Source organism: Zootermopsis nevadensis, unplaced genomic scaffold (assembly GCF_977971745.1).
Source record: "Zootermopsis nevadensis isolate Lab colony 2312 unplaced genomic scaffold, Znev_1.0 Znev_ptg000019l, whole genome shotgun sequence".
Classification (NCBI taxonomy): Eukaryota; Metazoa; Arthropoda; class Insecta; order Blattodea; family Termopsidae; genus Zootermopsis; species Zootermopsis nevadensis.
Genome location: NW_028259151.1, coordinates 8,015,034 through 8,034,871, shown reverse-complemented (window position 1 = coordinate 8,034,871; position 19,838 = coordinate 8,015,034). Strand labels below are relative to the sequence as shown.

General features: G+C 39.1%; 1 protein-coding gene across 5 annotated transcripts in view; it reads right to left on the bottom strand.

Moving 5' to 3' along the window:
• LOC110839609 (limbic system-associated membrane protein-like) overlaps positions 1 to 19,838 on the bottom strand; it is a 347,640-nt gene that overhangs the window by 140,284 nt on the left and 187,518 nt on the right. For 4 of the 5 annotated variants that reach the window (XM_087351624.1, XM_087351620.1, XM_087351622.1 and 1 more), the window contains one exon: positions 2,839 to 2,931. The exons of the other annotated variant lie outside the window; for it this stretch is intronic. In XM_087351624.1, coding sequence (XP_087207750.1) covers positions 2,839 to 2,931 — 93 coding nt within the window. The remainder of the gene's footprint in view (positions 1 to 2,838; positions 2,932 to 19,838) is intronic. 5 annotated transcript variants of the gene reach the window in all.

Sequence of the window (19,838 nt, the reverse complement as noted above, 5' to 3'; positions counted from 1 at the left end):
TTTATTTGGGATAAATCTTAAAGAACAAACCTTTTTTTAACTCTTTAGATGGAACTTTACATAACTGGGGCAGGCGCTTAATTGGGTCAAAGTGTTTTTAGTCCCGATGTATCCCGATTAATCGGAATTCACTGTACTTTCACGGTCAACGGGATTAATAAAATTCTCTCGTGCTTAACCTCGCCGATATTTCAGGGGACATCTCTGTCCCAGTCTTCACATCACACGCCCTGGCGATAGGGACAGTGGTGATCCCTGAAATGTCGGAAACTTTTTAGCACGTGACATGGTTGATAGAACAAGAGGATTTTTGTTAAGCTCCTAATGTTGTTATCTTCGAATCCGTAACTCTTGATAAACTAATTTATATTTCTTATTCAGAACTAAATGATTATAAATATCAGTCTCATTTTATTCTTTATACCTATTATTATTACTATTTAGTGTTCTGTGTGACGACAGATCCATATGAACAGGATCCTTCCATCCTTTTCTCGGACTGGGACCTGTTCATATACGTTCTTGGCAGATGATCCAGAAGTGGTTTGCCATTGCCTTCTTCTGTGTGTGAATGGAGTAATTGTTGGGATGCCACGGAGGAACCGGGGAAGCCCCCGGAGGAAAACTCCGTGTTGCCTAGACCACGGCCTTGCCCAACACAAGTTATAAATTCGAACCCGAGACCCCAGGATTACAAGGCCAGCGTCCTAACAGCTAGACCACCTCATCTTATTATTATTTAGTGTTCTGTCTGACGACAGGTCCATATGAACAGGATCCTTCCATCCTTTTCTCGGACTGGGACCTGTTCATATACGTTCTTGGCAATGATCCAGAAGTGGTTTGCCATTGCCTTCTTCTGTGTGTGAATGGAGTAATTGTTGGGATGCCACGGAGGAAAACTCCGTGTTGCCTAGACCACGGCCTTGCCCAACACAAGTTATAAATTCGGGCACCGCCGGGAATCGAACCCGAGATCCCAGGATTACAAGGCCAGCATGCCAATTCATGTCGTCTATTGCCATTCCAAACAGACTGTACTTCTGTACCTAGGTCACCGCAGCGCATCGTGTCCACGAGTAGCGTTGCAGGGGTAGACGCAGGTTTTGTGAAAGATTATACAGCGCAGTCGTTAATGCCCACCCCAGTCCCAGCGGACTTCTCTTGGCACACCATCAATAAGGAAACTGTCATGTCCAAAAAAAAATTTACATTATCTGCTACAAAGCTCCCGAAATTGTATTCCAAATATGTTGTACTCTTTTGGGATTATCTGCAAAAAAATCAATGTATCATTTTCTGCAAAATTTTATGTATGGTGGGAGGACAAGTGTGTATTGGGCATTCTTGAGGTACGCGAAAAACATTACAAATTTCCACTCCTTGTCATAACACGTGCTCCTTCTGTTGACCTTTTGGATTTTCTACGTGGTGCTGGATAGCGAAATCTGCTAACAGTGTATTGCAAGAGGATTTTAAGGTACTATCCCAGCATATGCCTGTGACGACTAAATAACACAAGGATCATCTTAGTCTTCATCTCCAGCGTCTCCAAAGCACGATGTAGAAAGTGCAGGTAGCCCTCGATTTGCGCCGATTCAGAATAACGCCGATTTTGAAATCAGAAAGTCAAAAAGTGGAACAAATATATTTTACTATTATTTATAACGTTTTACAATGTTTCTCGTACTGCTTCTTATACTAAATCGTAAGCCCTCCACCGGACCCTGTCATGGGCCAACAAAATCCAGTCTCCTTCAACTCCTATCTCCCGTAGATCCCGCCTGAGATTATCCTCCCATCTACGTCTAGGTCTCCCCAGTGGTCTCTTCCCCTCAGGCTTCCCAACCAATACCCGGTGCACAACTCTTGTCCCATCCATGCGCGCTACATGCCCCGCCAATCTAATTCTTCTCGACTTAATCACCCTGACAATACTGGGGGAGGAATACAGATTTTTAAGCTAATCATTGTGCAGTTTTCTCCATGCCCCATCGTCTTCTCTCTTAAGTCCATTGAAAAATCGATAATTTTAAAAATTATACTTTCAGTTTTACACATAAAAATAAGTGGGCAAGTAATATTTTTGGTACAACAAAACAATTTCACATCATGTCAACTAAGACATAAGGATTATTACGAATTTCTTAGTTCGTTATAACGAGAATCAATGATCTGGTGCGATGGTGCGCCAATATTTCAGAAAATAGCAGATTGAATATCCGACACAACATTGTACTACCAACACAGTAAACAACAATATACGTCAGTAGTATCTAATACGACAGAAAACTTCCACGTTGACGCAGACTTAGACAGGACATACGTAACGTATGTCATATCATACATTGCGTAGAGGCGAATACTCGGACTATGTCAGCACTTTTCCACAAGCAATGTGAACCGTGCTGAATTTACAGACGTGCGAAACTTTCTCAGGGACATACCCCGAGGTATCACACTTAAACGTATTCTATTAAAAAGTTGACATTATCAATAGCACAGAAGGTCTCAGACTGTACGAAAGCTTACCAAGTCACGCTACAACCTGTATCAACAGGCTTAACTGTGCCACTATTTACTGACGTCTATGATCAAATATGGAACAGCACCTAATAACCAATGTGCTGCTATTTACGGAATGGAACCAAAGTAAAATAATAATAATAAAATTACTAAAGATGTCCAACTCATTGTCAGCAGAAACCACCGACCAATGGGAGTTACGTAAGCACACAGATAACACCTTTAGCTCTAAAACTTGTGCTAACATTAATTCCAAAGTATTGTATTACCCCCTTACTTTCATCAGAAGCCACAAAGACCTTAAAATCCTACCTGGAGTTTGAGGATCCCCCGCGAGAGCTATCACAAGGCAGAACCAGTGGAAGACAGCGAGGAGCCAGTTGAAAGGACGCTGGAACACTCCTCCTGTGGACAAATAAGACTGGACTCATCAACCATTCGCATGGCTCGTCTCCACGTAGGAAATCTCTGTTCTTACATTTCCATGGCAAAGTTTACGGCAATTTATAAACTTTAAATCGCGCATACAAACAAAACTGTTCACACACTGTTTGTATGTATGGTTTTATATATCAATACACTGCACTGTATGCAAGGATTTAAGCAATTTATACATTTGAAAAACCATGAAATTTTTACTCCAACTCGCGGCACAAGTTTATCTCACCGACTGCTTAACACAGAAGATAAATCCTTATCTGGAGGGTCTGTATACTTCTGACTGAAGGCGTAGTTGAAGAGCGAAGCAGTCCCATCACGACAAGGACAACATGAGTTGAAACATCATTTACAATTATTAATTGCGACAAGCGAACGGGGTTCTCAGAGACAGCGCTGGTGTGACTGGGAAACTGTCCCATCTGCTGAGAAACATCTTGGGGTCGGATGTCGTCGAGTTCCATGTCGCTGGGCTACTAAACGGACACAACGTACCCTAGCGGTCAGAGTTGGGAGAGGTCAAAGTAAAGTTAGTAAAGTTTGTCCCACTATACGCCATGTAGGCGTTTGGGGTGAGAGGAGGTATAGCTCCTCTCTTCCTTGACCTCGGCACTAGATGGGGGTGAGTGGTCAGCATCACGCCCCGGCCGGCTTTACCCCCGGGAAAGGACCCCGGTACCCATTGTAGAGGAGGCTGGGTGGGCCCCAGAGCCGGTCTGGATGCAGAGGCTAGAGGAAAAATCCTGCCCCCATCGGGGATCGAACCCCGGTCGTCCAGCCCGTAGCTAGTCACTATACTGACTGAGCTATCCCGGCTCGTGGGAGAGGTCAAAGCATGTTTAAAACAATGAAATCCTATGCAGGACCACAGTAACGAACAGCGTGTATTGAGATAATCCTCCGACCCGGCAAATCTTCTGAAAGATAATTGAGAGGATTGCCGGTATCAAAGAAGCTTGAATCCCTCCCCTAAACTATCACTGTAACCCTGTCGTGCCACATTTCGTCGACATCCATTCATGTGAAGGGTAACGAGAGATAGAAATACACGATAGCCGATTAGAATTAATTTATTCTGGGTATATTCAAATATTTCGCCAAGGTTATTTAAGGTCTAAAAAGAACTTTTGACGTAAGCTGTTGTTTGCCAATTTGAGCACTATCACGAAAATTTTAGTAGTGTCCTAAGGCAGAATATCCTATTCCCGGGTCAAGATCTGAACTCGGAACCTCCGTGTACGAAGCGCGATATTCTTTGGGTAATTGACATGCTTTTGAACCAAGCTCTACTCTTAACTGTCACTGATTCGTTGGAATTTAAGGACAGAGTTTACCACATAATCATTGCGAAAATTCGAGGTCTTGATATTATTAATTAATGAGTATTATTTCAGTTTAAAAATTATCGTAGAATGACATTTTCGTAATTCATTATAATCATGGAAGAGGTCTAGGCTTTATCGATCCTTGACATCGCTGACTCAAAACCTGGCGACTGTACTGTTGACATGAGATCGCCCTTCTTGCCACGAAACACAGATACCTACAGATGTGGTCAGATAGGCAGCGTTTCTGTAAGAGCAGCTGAGCATGAAGCCTTCAATGCAGTACTCAGACCAAAACAACTACGCGGAACCTTAAATGCTTACATGTAAGCTGGCTCATTTCCTGATTTTAGGATTATGGAAACAAGCTTTCCGACTAGAAATTCATATCCTTTTGGATAAGGATGTTCTGCAAGGCGGAGACCCAACGCGCAACGTCAAAATATGGTCCACCCAGTGAAATATTACAATTTCGGGAATTGCTTATTCAAGTGTTGCTGTTTCTTTAATCATGGTAGCAAAATAGTCCAATCTTAGATTCCAAAAGCATTCAGAACCACAGATCTCATCTTATTACGACTGGAACTGGCGGACGAGGTGCCAGGAGTAAAGCTTCAGAGAGAGAGAGACCTAAGGTACAACAGGTGATCAGTCAGAGGCAGAGGAAAATGCAGGTAGTCAGAAGATTATCTCTAGGCCCAACCTGTGGGAGTTCCTTGTCACAACGGTAAGGCGTATTCTGAGGCTGTGGGTACAGTGGACGGAGTTGAAGGCAATGCAGGGACAAACATCTCCTCTCCATAAACAAACAGCATCATATTGCGAAATGTTACACGGCGCCTCACAGTGCAACAGAATCCTTTGAACAAGAAGTTATTAGTTACACAATCCAATGATCCGGCGCCAGGGGTAAACTTGTCATGCTCCTTTGAACGTGCCAAACGTTTCAGTTCTTCACTCGCATTTACCATTGAAACTTAGGCCTGCAATTAGTTAAATGAAAACACTGTTCCTCTCGTCGAGCTACGTCTTAGCTCCAGTAATTCAATGTATTCCGCTGGTCTCCTCAGAGACAGAATGTTGAAGTTACGCCCTACACTCGTAACTTTTAAGTCAGTTACCGTCGTCCCTCAAGAGACGGCTCTGAGTCTGTCCGCGATGAACAGCTTCGTTAGGTTAACTAATGCTCGAGCCGAAATTTAGAAGCTCACTTACGAGGTAATAATTTACAAGCGAACACGTTACCAGTACGAAATCCCATTATGAAGTTCAAGGGTACACATTTTTGTCTTATTATACCGAATGTCAAGTACAGTAGATTCCGGTTAATTGGGGAAAAATTTATAGTCTCGATGTGTTAAAAATTAACCGGAATCGACTGTATTTACAATCTAAACATTTCAACGCCAAAACCATCAGAAATCGTGATACAAATTCAATTAATAGAAAAGATACATTAATTTTAGTTAAGACGAATAAAGAACGCAGGCTGTCTGTAATATATAGCCAGGAATTTCATACCTACTACCATTACTACCTCAGACTACGTTTGTTAAGTGTGCAGCTATGAATTGGTAATAAGTCACTATATATATATATATATATATATATATATATATATGGTTATTATTTCTAAAATGAAGCATTTGCGACCCCATGTTCATAGGAACATTTTTTTCTAATTTTTGATCCAGGAACACGCACACGAAGTTTGTAAACATACTTCTGACTCACCCTGTATATAAACAGGGAAAGAATGAAGTAAAAGGAGTTTTTTTTAGGCTGTAGGGCTTCAAAACGATATATTAATTAGTGCTACACGATTTTTAAATATAACAAAGTTATTAAGTATTTTATAAAAACCACTTCAGAAATCTTCATGAGGAACTTAAAATTAATTGAAATGTGTTCGTATCGACTGTGCAACAAACAATTGTTTGTGTCTGAGATATGACTTCTCACTATTGCGAGCCTTCTGGGCTGTTGCGAAATGTAGTCTGGTAGAAGTTTACCGACGTTTCAGTCGTGCCTCCTGCTCCCATCAAACCTGATTACAGAAGCAGCAAGCTACCTTTAAAACGTCAGTAAACTTCTACAAGACCGTAAGGCGTAATAACTGAGAAGGCGATAATCTTCAATTGACTCTTTCCGAGATTTGATTGATTTATTATGGAATTTACCTCACGTCCTTTATTCGGTTTCATTTGCAACAATTTCATTCACCTTGACGGAAGAAAACATTAAACTAATCTGATATATCTAGAGTGTTCCTCATATAAATCGTTAATCTTAATAAAAATACAAAATTATCACGTAAACTCCCACACCGTAATTTCCTCATTAACGTCTATGCAACAAAACAAATGTCTGAAACAGGAAGGCGGTGGTAATTTGTGGCATTCGGATGACATCTGAATTACATTGCCTCCTTATCTCTTATGAAGCCTACGCTTTCTAACGAATGGGTATACGTTAAGGCATTCTACGGAAGCAACGTACTTATAAATCATAAACAGATTAAGTCAGATTGCCGTAATACCCAGTTCGTAACATGTAATATACAGCTCGCAAGCCCAACACGGTCCGAGATGGCTTCCCAAATATATACATTCGTTCATTATCAACTATTTGATGGGACCGTATTAGCGAGTCACACATTTCAACGCAGACCACTAACATTCCGACGGCGTTCTCAATACCACATGCCATGTACGCATTCCATCGAAGTCACGATTGTCATTTAACATGGACCTCGCATAAGCCGAGCAATGCTACTCAGTTTGGAACGAGAAAATTCAGACTAAATGATAAGGCAACTTATTTTTCAGCACATCTAAATTTAAAAACAAGATAGTATTCAAAATTATATTAAAATTGGCCGTCAATCACAATATAAGATAATTAAATGATTAAAAGATTAAAATATCATTTTTCATTCCGTATCGAGTACTCTACTTACATGTGGAACATTTACGACGACATGTTTCGGCTATCATAGAGCCGTCATCAGGTGTTATGTTATAAACTTTATAACTGAATTACTGATTTTTAATGATTTTTAGTTTTCATTTTTCTTATCATATAAGAAAAATAAAAACTAAAAATCATTAAAAATCATTTTTCTTATCATATAAGAAAAATGAAAACTAAAAATCATTAAAAATCAGTAATTCAGTTATAAAGTTTATAACATAACACCTGATGACGGCTCTATGATAGCCGAAACATGTCGTCGTAAATGTTCCACGGAATGAAAAATGATATTTTAATCTTTTAATCATTTAATTGTCTTATATTGTGATTGACGGCCAATTTTAATATAATTTTGAATACTATTTAAATAAATCACAATATGACGCACCTACAATATCTTAAAAACAAGAATTCTACCATACTAAGAGAAAAATAGTACAAAGAGGGGAGAAAACTGTTGTTAGAAAGACCAATAACTGTAATTAAAAACTGCCAGTCAGGAAGACGTTATGCCTCGGTCTGAGTCTACTGAACACATCGTAACATCTGCCTTAAAAGACAGCGTGTAACTGAAAGGCATTATTAGATTTGTTACCCGTCTTTATGGTTCCTCATGGTGGGAAGGGTGTGTGCTGTCACATTCCTTCATCCCCCACGGTCCATCATCATCTTCAAGTAATCCTTCATGTCAAGACATAATAAATATTCTTCACATTGTACTACAGACGAAAATGTGGCCAAAGAACTGACGAAGTCACACTGTGATAAAATTCGCGAGCTAATCGTGCTTCGAGGCAGAAGTGTAAAGAAATAAGTTAACAACTAACTTTAATTTAGTTCCACAACTAAAACAAAACTTGTAAGTAGTTCTCCCATGAACTGTCTTGTAAAGACTGCGTTTAATTCTGTTATAGCACTGTAGCGAACGGATGTCCTGAATATTTACAGGTTTTATTGGCACGTCGTTCTTGTATTCAGAAACTAAAACCTCATTTTCAGTACGTAAAATCATTTGTGGGACGTTCGCTGGAGCTCTAACATCCACGTATTCAATTGATTATACGCCAGAATGCCTGACTTCAGCTCTACCTGCTTTGCCGGATTTCCGTAAGTGGAAATACGGCTACTTGTAGGAACTCGAAGTTTACCGTGACCAATTGAACGTCGCGTTACTGGGATGTATTTGTCACACTTACAAAAGGAATAATAAACTTTCACCGCACATGAAAAGAACTGGACTTGAGTGTTCAAACGCATCCATCTGCCCATTCGGAGTTGTCGTCTAGCCCCTGCTTCAGTTGGCCAAAAGTCGCTGTCACAGGGCATGCAACTGTGTCCTGGTTCTATAAATCAGTGTCAAGACACCATCGAAGTGGCCGCTATGAACTTGCTTGATAAAGTACGAGAAGGAACTACAACTGTTGCTATGACCAACGCGAGAATCTAAATATAGAAGATGTTTCAAATCATTCAGAAAATGTTTTCATCATCCTCAGTTCATGTGTATATACAACGTAAGCCTTCATTGATCCAGAAGTTGAAAGACCTAACATTACTCTTATACAGGGTGATTCAAAAGTTTAGGGCCTAACTGAAGGAGCGTATAGAGGGACTTATAGAGAACAACTTTCGAATACGAATCCATGTCCTCCGAAGTTATCCTGAATCAGTCGAGGCCATTGAAGGCAGAGAAGTTTGATAACATATCGCTGAAATAATCGTACTTTACTATTCTCCTACTAGCTTAATTTTTAATCACACGTATCCCGTCAGATTCTACAGAGGCCCCTGAGCTGTTTACATTATGTTTGTGATTTGATAGAGTTTCGTTCGCCGATGCAATGCCTGCGTCGAATGTGGAGGACGCCACTTTGAACACCTGTTGTAAATTTGGTTTGTAAGATTGCTAATATAATACTTGTACATTGATAAAAAACAAAATTAAGTTAGTAGGAGAATATCAAAGTACGATTATTTCAGCTGTATATTATCAGACTTCCCTACCTTCAATGGCCTCGACTGACTCAGGATAACTTCGGAGGACATGGATTCCTATTCGAAAGTTATTCTCTCTGAGTCCCTCTATACGTTCCTTCAGTTTGGCCCTAAGCTTTTGAATCATCCTGTATATGACTATATTATAATGAAATATTAAATAAGTTCAGTAATATTATAATACCACACAACCTTCCCGTTATTCTTCAGGCATCATCAGGGGTTAACACCACTTACATTGCAATAATAAATCAAGTTCGCTGTCTGGAGCTACTGCTGGGAGGGGACAGTTAAGAAAATTCTGGAGACAATCTATTTTCTCTGTCTAGACATTTACAGTTTTATAATTTTTGTACATAATCCCCCTGTTTGTCAATACAGTTAGTCCAGCAGACCATTAATGTTCTTCCACCGTAAAAATACTTTTTTATACAGCGCGGAGCCAGTCAGGGGCAGTCGAAATGAAGGAAGCGATCACCTGAGAAGTTTCCTTTCCTCAGTACATGAAGAAAACTTGAGGGCCGCTGGACTATGTACAAAAAACCACTCAGAACAAATAAATGACACAGTTGGAGAAAAACTGCGGACACTTTCTAAACTGCCCTGTCACAAAACTTCAAACTTCACAACAGACCGCGTCAAGCAGCTAGTCTCACATACAGATCGTTTCGAAGTGAGCTCCAAATGCATTCTATAAATTTTATTTTGTGACGTGGAAAGCACGTTCCATACAGATTCTGTCGGAACATGGACTGCGTGTTCAAATCACTCTGTAGTACTAAACGCGGCATGCATTTCCAGTTTTCTGATGTCTCTGGATCGGTTTCAGCGGTGGTGGAACCCACGTGTGACGTCACTAAGAAAAAGTGTTATGAAATTCTACGAGAGTTTGTTGGCGAATATTTTTAAAAGTGATTCTGTTGCGAGAACACAGTAAATATTTGATGGAAAATTATTTCAATTCGAACGCAATCTTCAGAGAAGGGACACAAACCTGACGTTAATAAAGGAACAGTTTGTAGCCTCTAAAACATGGAACGTGTGATAAGTTCAGTTCTGGTCAACTCAAAGCTTCCTATTCGTCGTCAGGATCGAATGTATTTCAGAGAAAACATTGTCGAATACCATACAAAGACCTCGACGTTCGTCCTAAAGAATTGAAATGCTTCACAGTTAATTAATGAACTCCAAATAACAAGGCAATGTTTTAGTTCATTAATATGTAAAGAATAATTAAAATTTCATGAACAGGATATAGTTTTCAAGTGAATCTCACTGTGACTTTCCAGAATAAGTTAACGAACAAAGGACAAGAGAATTGTCACATAAAGTTCTCGACAGATCATGAAAGGCCACTGTATAGTGAATAATCACTGTTTCAAAATAAGTCCATTAGAAATCGCATATTACGACGACCAGACTTACAATTTAACAATAAATGTACTACCTTGAAACCAACCCACTAATCCACGGAGCAGAGTCCTTCTTGACAACGTAATAGTACATTAATGCTAATGCAGAACTTCCCCGCTTCTTATGGGGTCTGAAGGTGCATTACTGTGTTCACTAGAACCTGTCATCCCAGCATGAACCAGAATAATTCAATCGAAACCCTCCAGAACCACTTTTAATTCACAAATATTTTCCCATTTAAGCCTAGGCCTTCCGATTGGTCTCCATACGCCAGGCGTCCCACCAAGACTTAGTACGCATTTCTTATGTCCAATACGCGTTCTATGTACACTGCCCATGACAAATTATATGAATGAGGGACTCTGACCCAAACTTTGAAAATTACTGATTCGTGTTTAACTGTACGAATCAATACGGTAAATAAGTTTAACTTCTTTTGAGAAGATAGGGTAATTGCGTCATATTGTGAATATTATAACAATTATTTATTTTAATCCGTCTGATCACAATATTTAAAATTCCTTATAATTAAGATAATAAAATATCATTCATGTTCCATATCGATTGATCGATTTACATTTCGGAACATTTACACAACATGTTTCGGTTTTTATAAAACCATCATCAGGTGTAAAATATATCTAAGAACTTAAAACTCAATTATGATTTCTGTAGTTTTTTGGTGATGTTTCATTACGTTTGTTTTTCCATTTTTGGGCGAAGGTGTTGTTTTTCTTATATGTTATTAGATGTACATATCGGCCTGTAAGTAAATGATTGAAAGAAACACTAAAGAATTTGAAAGAATTTGTAATAGAATTTAGAGAATAAAATGCAAAATATATACATTATAGATAAAAGTATCAGTAAGATATAAATAAAAATAAGACATACCAAAGATGTAGAAGTGAGTGTCCCGATATGTCCAGAATATTAAGGGTGTAACCTATTAATTTAGATATTTTACAAAACATTTTCCTCTGGGTGCGTTTCATAAATATTCACTGCACATATCTGCCTGCGCAGAATCTTGGAAAAGACATTCGATTCATTACGTAACTTAAAGCAATCAGTACTACAATTCAAATACTGGTTTTGACACACATTCAAAAGTCTCAATCAAGTAATCAAGCCAGGAAACGAGGCTGGGCGTATCGCTCGCGGCTAGAACCTGAGATCAAATGGCAGTGTGCTCATTGGGTCGGTCCAGAGACGAGACTTACGAGTCTACCTCCCCACAGAGTAGTACACACAACGTGGGGCATTGTTAACAATAATAATTGTCTCTGACACACCATTCGTCATAACTACGTATATCTGCTAGCAACTGTTCAGCACAACGAAAAACGTCGAATCTCAAACTTACCGCTGGAAATTTGGTGGCGTCTAAAGCAAACCTAACTGACTTTGTTCAAGAACGTTACTTAACAATATTCCAATCTGTTTGCAAAATTAAAATTACAATTATAAAATTATAATTAATTAAAATATTTTTTTAATATTAACATGTTTATAAATATATCCTTTCCGATTTATTTATTTCATTTCGTGTTATATTAATTCACAAGGAGGCTCATTATTCTCACCTAATTCTGTAACTTCCACTCACTTAAGACCTCTGTGGTCCATCTGAGAAGTCTCGTACTACAAGGGGCAGAGAAAACTTAACTTCCAATTTCAAGAGAATGAACGGTTAGTACCTTGTAACTTAATTCTTCACATATCAGAAAAATCTTATATTTTAAACGTCAGTCCTCACAGCCTTTCTAAATTCTGATACCAATCACTAATTCTGGTAACATATTTGTTTCGCATTAGTTAGTAGATTAGCATCCGATCAGAAGAATGGATATTAGTAGGCGTTCCTTTGATCTTATAGCTGTAGGGTCCGTACATTACTCGCGGAATCTCAGCACAAACTTGAGCTTTGCTTCTGGAAACAACAGTTTCAACAATACAACTTGTGATATCCGGCAAGTCTCGAATTGACTGTCAACTTCACAACCAAAAGACATCTCTGCTTTCCCTTGTCGAAAATAGCAGCGCACGCCACTGTCAGATTGGCCAACAGACAACTAAGGAACAGAATTGTTTGACTGGATGACTAAATAAGACACCAACAGTGTTATCGTTGGGTAATTGCTTTGTTTAAAATATAAGAGTTCTCCTACATGTGAAGTTTCATAAGTGTAGGGTCTCCTGTGACAAACGTTTTACACCAATTTCTGACAAAAGAAGATTAACATTGCAATTGGAGCATCGTACAAGAAGAATGTTTGATAAACGCTTTCCTTATCACAACAGAAGCCATCAACACTCACTCTCTTGCAAATGTTCCTCTCCCCCTTGGAAGGGTCGAGTCGGGCGGAGCTACAAAGCAGCTGACCTGAGAGGCAATCATGCTTACAATTATAACAGTCTACCATCAGACATTAGGTCATTACGTGACACGCGATGATTCATAACCCTTCCATTCTCATTTTAATATTACGTATTACATTTTATTTATCAATATCACAGTTACGTGATCTTCAGGTAGACGGACCTACATCCAGACTTCCATTGGTCGATCGCAGTGGATTACAAACTACTCTCCAACCCTCCGAAAGCTTCACGTTAACATTTTTCACTTCTAAATTAATTTGATCTAACTTGTTTTTATGCGTTTCACGCGAGGCCCTTGCAAACAACATGTCAAATCTGTGCAGAAAAACTACGCAAATTTTTTGTAACGCCACACATACTGAAAGAAAGCACAGTCTCGATTTAACGCAATCAAAAAACATTATGCAAATAGTGCAAACAACACAGCATGTGCTATTTGTCCACTGCCCTGGTTTTATCCGGAACATATCACATTTTCCCTGTTGCTAGGGAAAACAGAAATCAGCTAAATTCATGGAAATTTATGCGCAGTTACTCAGTGTACAGAAAGAACGTGGAAAAACTGCTTGTGAATTTCCCACGAATTTCACTCAACCACGAAATATCATCTCAAAAATATAGTGACATTTCCACAATACCGTTCACTCCATACGATCACACACATAAAAAAAATCTGTACAAAAAATATATATACTCACTAGCTAGCTTCAAATGCCCCTTTCTAAATTGTGGACCTATCATGTATGTAATATAGAAAGATATAGATAAGATTTATATATCCATTTCTGAACTTAGTAATCGGATTCAAATCTGGTGTGTGTGGTGTGTTTGCTTGTACGTAGTTAGACGTTCAGATTAAGTGTTGCTCTTAAATTTTCCAGCTGGCCACTGCGAAAAGCGAATATAAATATCGCGTGTCAGACAAATCACGAGCGATTCAACAAAGAATTGTGTCAGACAAGACCAAACCCCTATTTCCAGCACCATTTTTAGTTTTGTTACACACCTATTCAACGTTTATCACCTTCTTAGCTTCCAACATTGTAGTAACATACAAAATACGATAATTGGATAAAAATCTATCTCGTATTCGAAAAACACAGGTTTAGAAAGAGAACGGCTAGCACACGAACGTTCTAGTCTCATTACACAAGACGCTAAAGTCTGCGAACCTGAGCTGCGTGACAGTGGGAGGAGAAGGGGACACGAGAACTCTGTTGGCTGGCAATCAACGCGTATATCTACAGCGGTCAACGAAGCTCAGAATTTTGCGATGTTTGATCTGAAAACTGCAACTTGGATACAAAATTATGGCTAACTCTAGTACCGGCATTTTTATCGGTCTGACAGCCTAAAAATTACTTCTTGAAACAACCAGTTTTATTTTTTATTTTTATTTTTAAGTGTTCTGTCTGCCGACAGGTCCATATGGACATGATCCTTCCATCCTTTTCTCGGACTGGGACCTGTTCATATACGTTCTTGGCAGATGATCCAGAAGTGGTTTGCCATTGCCTTCTTCTGTGTGTGAATGGAGTAATTGTTGGGATGCCACGGAGGAAAACTCCGTGTTGCCTAGACCACGGCCTTGCCCAACACAAGTTATAAATTCGGGCACCGCCGGGAATCGAACCCGAGATCCCAGGATTACAAGGCCAGCCTTCTAACCGCTAGACCACCGTGGCACGGTGAAACAACCAGTAACACTGTTTAAATTTGGTTACTGACGGCCGGTCAATCTTTGTGTCCAGCCCCCACTCCTGATCCTTACGCCCGTTATCCTCGCAAGGAGCCTTTTCTGCCATCTGTCGGAAGTATTTATTTGTGTACTCGCGGCGGTAAATCCACTTCCTTCGAATGACGAATCTTCCAATGGGAATGTTGCTCCAAATTCAAAGTTCTGGACCAAACCTCCACCATCTTCTGTTGCGAATGTGACAGTGGGCTCAAGAAACTTCAATTTCTATCTATAGCGACTGCGGCCATGTTTATTTGTAGTTGCATATCTAAATTCCTTGTCCTGGTCAGATATCGCAACTTTGCTGCAGATACGCCTGAATTTAAAATGTTAACTTCTCTCAAAGATTGTGATAATTTAACAAAATTTCAAAACTATTTTAAAGATTTGGGCGATATATGGAAAAACTCTCAACTAAACGACGTGTTCCTAGGGATAAGCTTTACGTCAGCGGAACCAATGAACCACGTATTTCTCGAGGCACATTACAAACTCTCAAGCTCGAGCACACATTTATTATTTCCAATTTTCTCGTTCTACTTTCATACTCTTGCTATCGATATTTTAATGTGTGCTATGTCTCCTAGGCCACCGCTTAGTTTGCCTACTAGTTGAATCAGCCGTGTGTATATGTGTGAGAGGGGAGGGGGTAAATTCTCTTCACAAGTTATAATTTGAATATGGACAGTTCCTTTTCAACTGCTTCTATAATCGTAAAGCCTTTACTGTCATATTCAAACTAAGGTAATGCTAAAGTTTTATAATGCGTCTGTGCTTTGTACCGATTTCTAATTTGAACACTTGACTTGATATCAACTTTAATACTAGGGACGGCTTTGCCCTCCCTTTCATGGAATACAATACATTCCAGCCAGTCAGAGACGTTCACTGGCTGATACAGTTTAGTACTGAAGCCACACATCCCTGAACCTAATTAATTAATGTTCTGGATATATAACAACCCAGTAAATTGTGTCTTGATTTAAGGCGCTGTTTTTAACACCTGCACACAGAGAGAACGTTGAAGCGATTTGCTTCAGAAATCAAAGAAACAAAAAGCTTTCGTTACACAAAATTCCTTTTCGTATGCACTGTGAGCATATTAAGCTCGGAGTTAACGCGGTTCAGACTGAAATTAATTACTTGCAGTAAAAACAAACCTAGCGGGTATAGTTACCAACTCCTTTGAGAGATGGAGCGTAAATACGAGAATGAGAAACGAAAATGCAACATGAAGGTGTTGACTGTAATCCATCCACATATTTAATCTCGGAATGTCGTGTCTATCCGTCCGCATGTTACATCCATGAAACCATTCGAAGTAATCCGACTAAAATTTGTAATTTCTAGAGTAGTGAAAGTCGTCTGGATTTTTTTATGGGCAAAATTAACAAATATTTTACGTAGATTAAGCAAAACACATGACAAAAATGTTCATATATACAAATATATATTTATTATTCAAGTCTATACACAAACTTTTAAATTGTTGATGTTAAAATTTAAAATTAATATTAATATTCTGCGCCATTCATCGTTATCTCGAAGTTACAATATTGCGCTTTATACTACTACATGTTTCAATGTCATAGCATCATCTTCAGGTTTTTTTATCTTTAAAACTATTCTATATTTATTAATGCAAGCTTTTCATTGATTGTAGATGTAGATTACTGTTGTGGGTGTTCCTTTGATCTTCTTTATTATTTTGCATATTATGTTGCGTATTATGTTATTTGTTCATTATTCTGTGAAATTATCAACAATATAATTAACATTTTGAGTTATTAATATTATTTAACATCAACAATTTAAAAGTTTGTGTATAGACTTGAATAATAAATATATATTTGAATTTTAAACACAAACATGACGCATCTAAACTATAAAAATGTTCATGTTTCTCGCACAAAAATAATTAAGCGGTGTATATTTACAAATAAGCCTACCTATAAAATCTTGGACTAACATGTTTATTTCTATTAATTTTCTGGCACAAGACATACAATAAGATATAAGAATAAATATTTTTTAACGTGCAGCGTTAGGCTATACGCAGTGAATGAGAATGTAGTATGCAAAACGAATTTCGAAAGTAAGGTGGACTACGTATTTCCACATGATTTTGTTTTCGCAACGTATTCCTTGCATATCTCCAGGAAACTGAAAATAAAACACACCAAAAGCAATTCTGCCCTCGAAAATAAATGTTTTTCTATTTCTAAGTTAATTTATGCTGATCTCTTGGCTTCTTTGCGAGCGTAACTGTACCAACTTTCTCTGCCAAAGTCTGCGTACTTCCTTCACGAATTACTTATTTCTGCACTCCTGGTTACCATTTAGTCCTAATCTGTTTCAGAAAAACAGGGAATGTAAACTAAAAATGCAAAATTAAAAAAAAACGGAGTAAACATTAGACAGAAGACAGGAACACACGACCACCTTACATCCCTCGACAAAAGACTACGCCTCTCCAAGTAAGTAAGAACAGTCAACAACTACCAAAGATTCCTTCAGTACTTGTTAACTTTAAATCCTCGTAACACAGGAACAAATTTTAATCCAAAATATATTAGAAAATATAGAATGGCGTGTAAAACAGTCACCTACAAAACCGGATGAGTGAGTAGAGTCTAAAATATTGTGCACATACGAATCAGAATGAAAAACGAGAGATAAATTAACGTAGAAGTAATATTTAGCCCATCAGCACTCTTATATTCAAAGCACGTATCAAAGAACTTAAAAAGATATAACTAATAAAAACTTCGTAATAAAAGCTAAAGGTGTAAACAGTGTCTGTATACAATATTAAAAATACGTATTAGTTTATATACACTGCGTTGTAACTTTGCACTTCAATACAGAACAAAACAGTTAATGAAAAATTTACAAAATAATTCATTCAAGCAAAACGTTTGAGCACTGTCTGATAATGTTATAAGTACCGAAACATATGTGTTGTTGTAACTTTATTGTGTACTGAGTTTTAACTGAAAACAAAAGTACAAATATCTAATAAATTTCAAAAAGGACTCGTCTTAAACAAAAAATTTGAAAGCTGCATCTAACTAACACAAATATAAGAGTGCCGTTAAACACCGAAACATAAAGCCTATTAAAACAAAGTGTTCGTGACTGACCGTGTGGACGGATTTGTTGTTAGAAACACGACACACGACGGATTGCTTAACAACCGTTTAGAAATAGTTTCTTTTGAACACAAATTAAAAAAAATACATACTATTAATCTGAGGTGTGCACATTTTCACATATCCATTCATTGCAACTTTTCTCGTCTTGTTTGTCTAATTTATTTGTTCGGGTTATTAAACTATCTTCTCAGTTCCATTGTATTATAGCCTGTCGAATGAGAGAGTGATTCGTTAATCGCAAATTGTGCGGAAGGAACAAGTCGTGGCCTGTCTTTAGATATTATCCTGGAGCTGTATGCAGGAACTGAGCAAAACCACGACAAACCTCGGCCATGATGTTTGTCTTCCAACCGATATTTACGAATACAAAGAAAGAGTGCTAACCACTTGACCGTTCTCATTGCTTCTTGCAAATATTAATCCACGTCTGCTAAACTAATGACGCTAAATACATTATTACACTTATTATTATTATTTAGTGTTCTGTCTGACGACAGGTCCATATGAACAGGTTCCTTCCATCCTTTTCTCGGACTGGGACCTGTTCATATACGTTCTTGGCAGATGATCCAGAAGTGGTTTGCCATTGCCTTCTTCTGTGTGTGAATGGAGTAATTGTTGGGATGCCACGGAGAAAAACTCCGTGTTGCCTAGACCACGGCCTTGCCCAACACAAGTTATAAATTCGGGCAGGGCCGGGAATCGAACCCGAGACCCCAGGATTACAAGGCCAGCGTTCTAACCGCTAGACCACCTCATCTTATTATTATTTAATGTTCTGTCTGACGACAGGTCCATATGAACAGGATCCTTCCATCCTTTTCTCGGACTGGGACCTGTTCATATACGTTCTTGGCAGATGATCCAGAAGTGGTTTGCCATTGCCTTCTTCTGTGTGTGAATGGAGTAATTGTTGGGATGCCACGGAGAAAAACTCCGTGTTGCCTAGACCACGGCCTTGCCCAACACAAGTTATAAATTCGGGCACGGCCGGGAATCGAACCCGAGACCCCAGGATTACAAGGCCAGCGTTCTAACCGCTAGACCACCTCATCTTATTATTATTTAATGTTCTGTCTGACGACAGGTCCATATGAACAGGTTCCTTCCATCCTTTTCTCGGACTGGGACCTGTTCATATACGTTCTTGGCAGATGATCCAGAAGTGGTTTGCCATTGCCTTCTTCTGGGTGTGAATGGGATGCCACGGAGAAACCGGGGAAGCCCCCGGAGGAAAACTCCGTGTTGCCTAGACCACGGCCTTGCCCAACACAAGTTATAAATTCGGGCACGGCCGGGAATCGAACCCGAGACCCCAGGATTACAAGGCCAGCGTTCTAACCGCTAGACCACCTCATCTTATTATTATTTAATGTTCTGTCTGACGACAGGTCCATATGAACAGGATCCTTCCATCCTTTTCTCGGACTGGGACCTGTTCATATACGTTCTTGGCAGATGATCCAGAAGTGGTTTGCCATTGCCTTCTTCTGTGTGTGAATGGAGTAATTGTTGGGATGCCACGGAGAAAAACTCCGTGTTGCCTAGACCACGGCCTTGCCCAACACAAGTTATAAATTCGGGCACGGCCGGGAATCGAACCCGAGACCCCAGGATTACAAGGCCAGCGTTCTAACCGCTAGACCACCTCATCTTATTATTATTTAATGTTCTGTCTGACGACAGGTCCATATGAACAGGTTCCTTCCATCCTTTTCTCGGACTGGGACCTGTTCATATACGTTCTTGGCAGATGATCCAGAAGTGGTTTGCCATTGCCTTCTTCTGGGTGTGAATGGGATGCCACGGAGAAACCGGGGAAGCCCCCGGAGGAAAACTCCGTGTTGCCTAGACCACGGCCTTGCCCAACACAAGTTATAAATTCGGGCA